This window comes from Penaeus monodon, chromosome 32, assembly GCF_015228065.2.
Source record: "Penaeus monodon isolate SGIC_2016 chromosome 32, NSTDA_Pmon_1, whole genome shotgun sequence".
NCBI lineage: Eukaryota > Metazoa > Arthropoda > Malacostraca > Decapoda > Penaeidae > Penaeus > Penaeus monodon.
The window spans coordinates 32,163,958-32,164,300 of NC_051417.1; the positions used below are offsets into that span (position 1 = coordinate 32,163,958).

The 343-nt window shown below is 53.4% G+C and overlaps 1 protein-coding gene across 1 annotated transcript in view; it reads right to left on the reverse strand.

Annotated features, from left to right (window-relative positions):
- The window catches only part of LOC119593819, a gene marked incomplete in the record, with an annotated part of 10,957 nt that overhangs the window by 3,140 nt on the left and 7,474 nt on the right, over positions 1-343 (reverse strand). Inside the window, 1 exon segment of the mRNA XM_037942849.1 lies at positions 46-177. Within this exon segment, the coding sequence (XP_037798777.1) occupies positions 46-177 (132 nt within the window).

Sequence of the window (343 nt, forward strand, 5' to 3'; positions counted from 1 at the left end):
CAACAACAAGAAGCAGATAAGCCCACCGCGTCGAGGAGGACCTACCTCACAGCCGTATCTCTCCATCTCCTCCTCGAAGCTCCACTCGTCCTCGACGCCGAAGGAGTAGACGACGCAGCCGTCCTTGGGAGCGACGTCGGGGTCCACGCACACCACCCGGCTGCCGGCCACGACGTCCTGAGGGAGGGGCGTGGGGCTTACGTGGCTTTGTGAAAGCAGTTCGTTATTGGTGTATTCATTTCTGTGTTGAAGGAGCGTCGGTTGATTGACTGATTTGGCTTATTAATGTGATTTCTGTATTTTTGTTTTTGTTTTGAAGGAGGCGTCGGTTGATTGATTTATG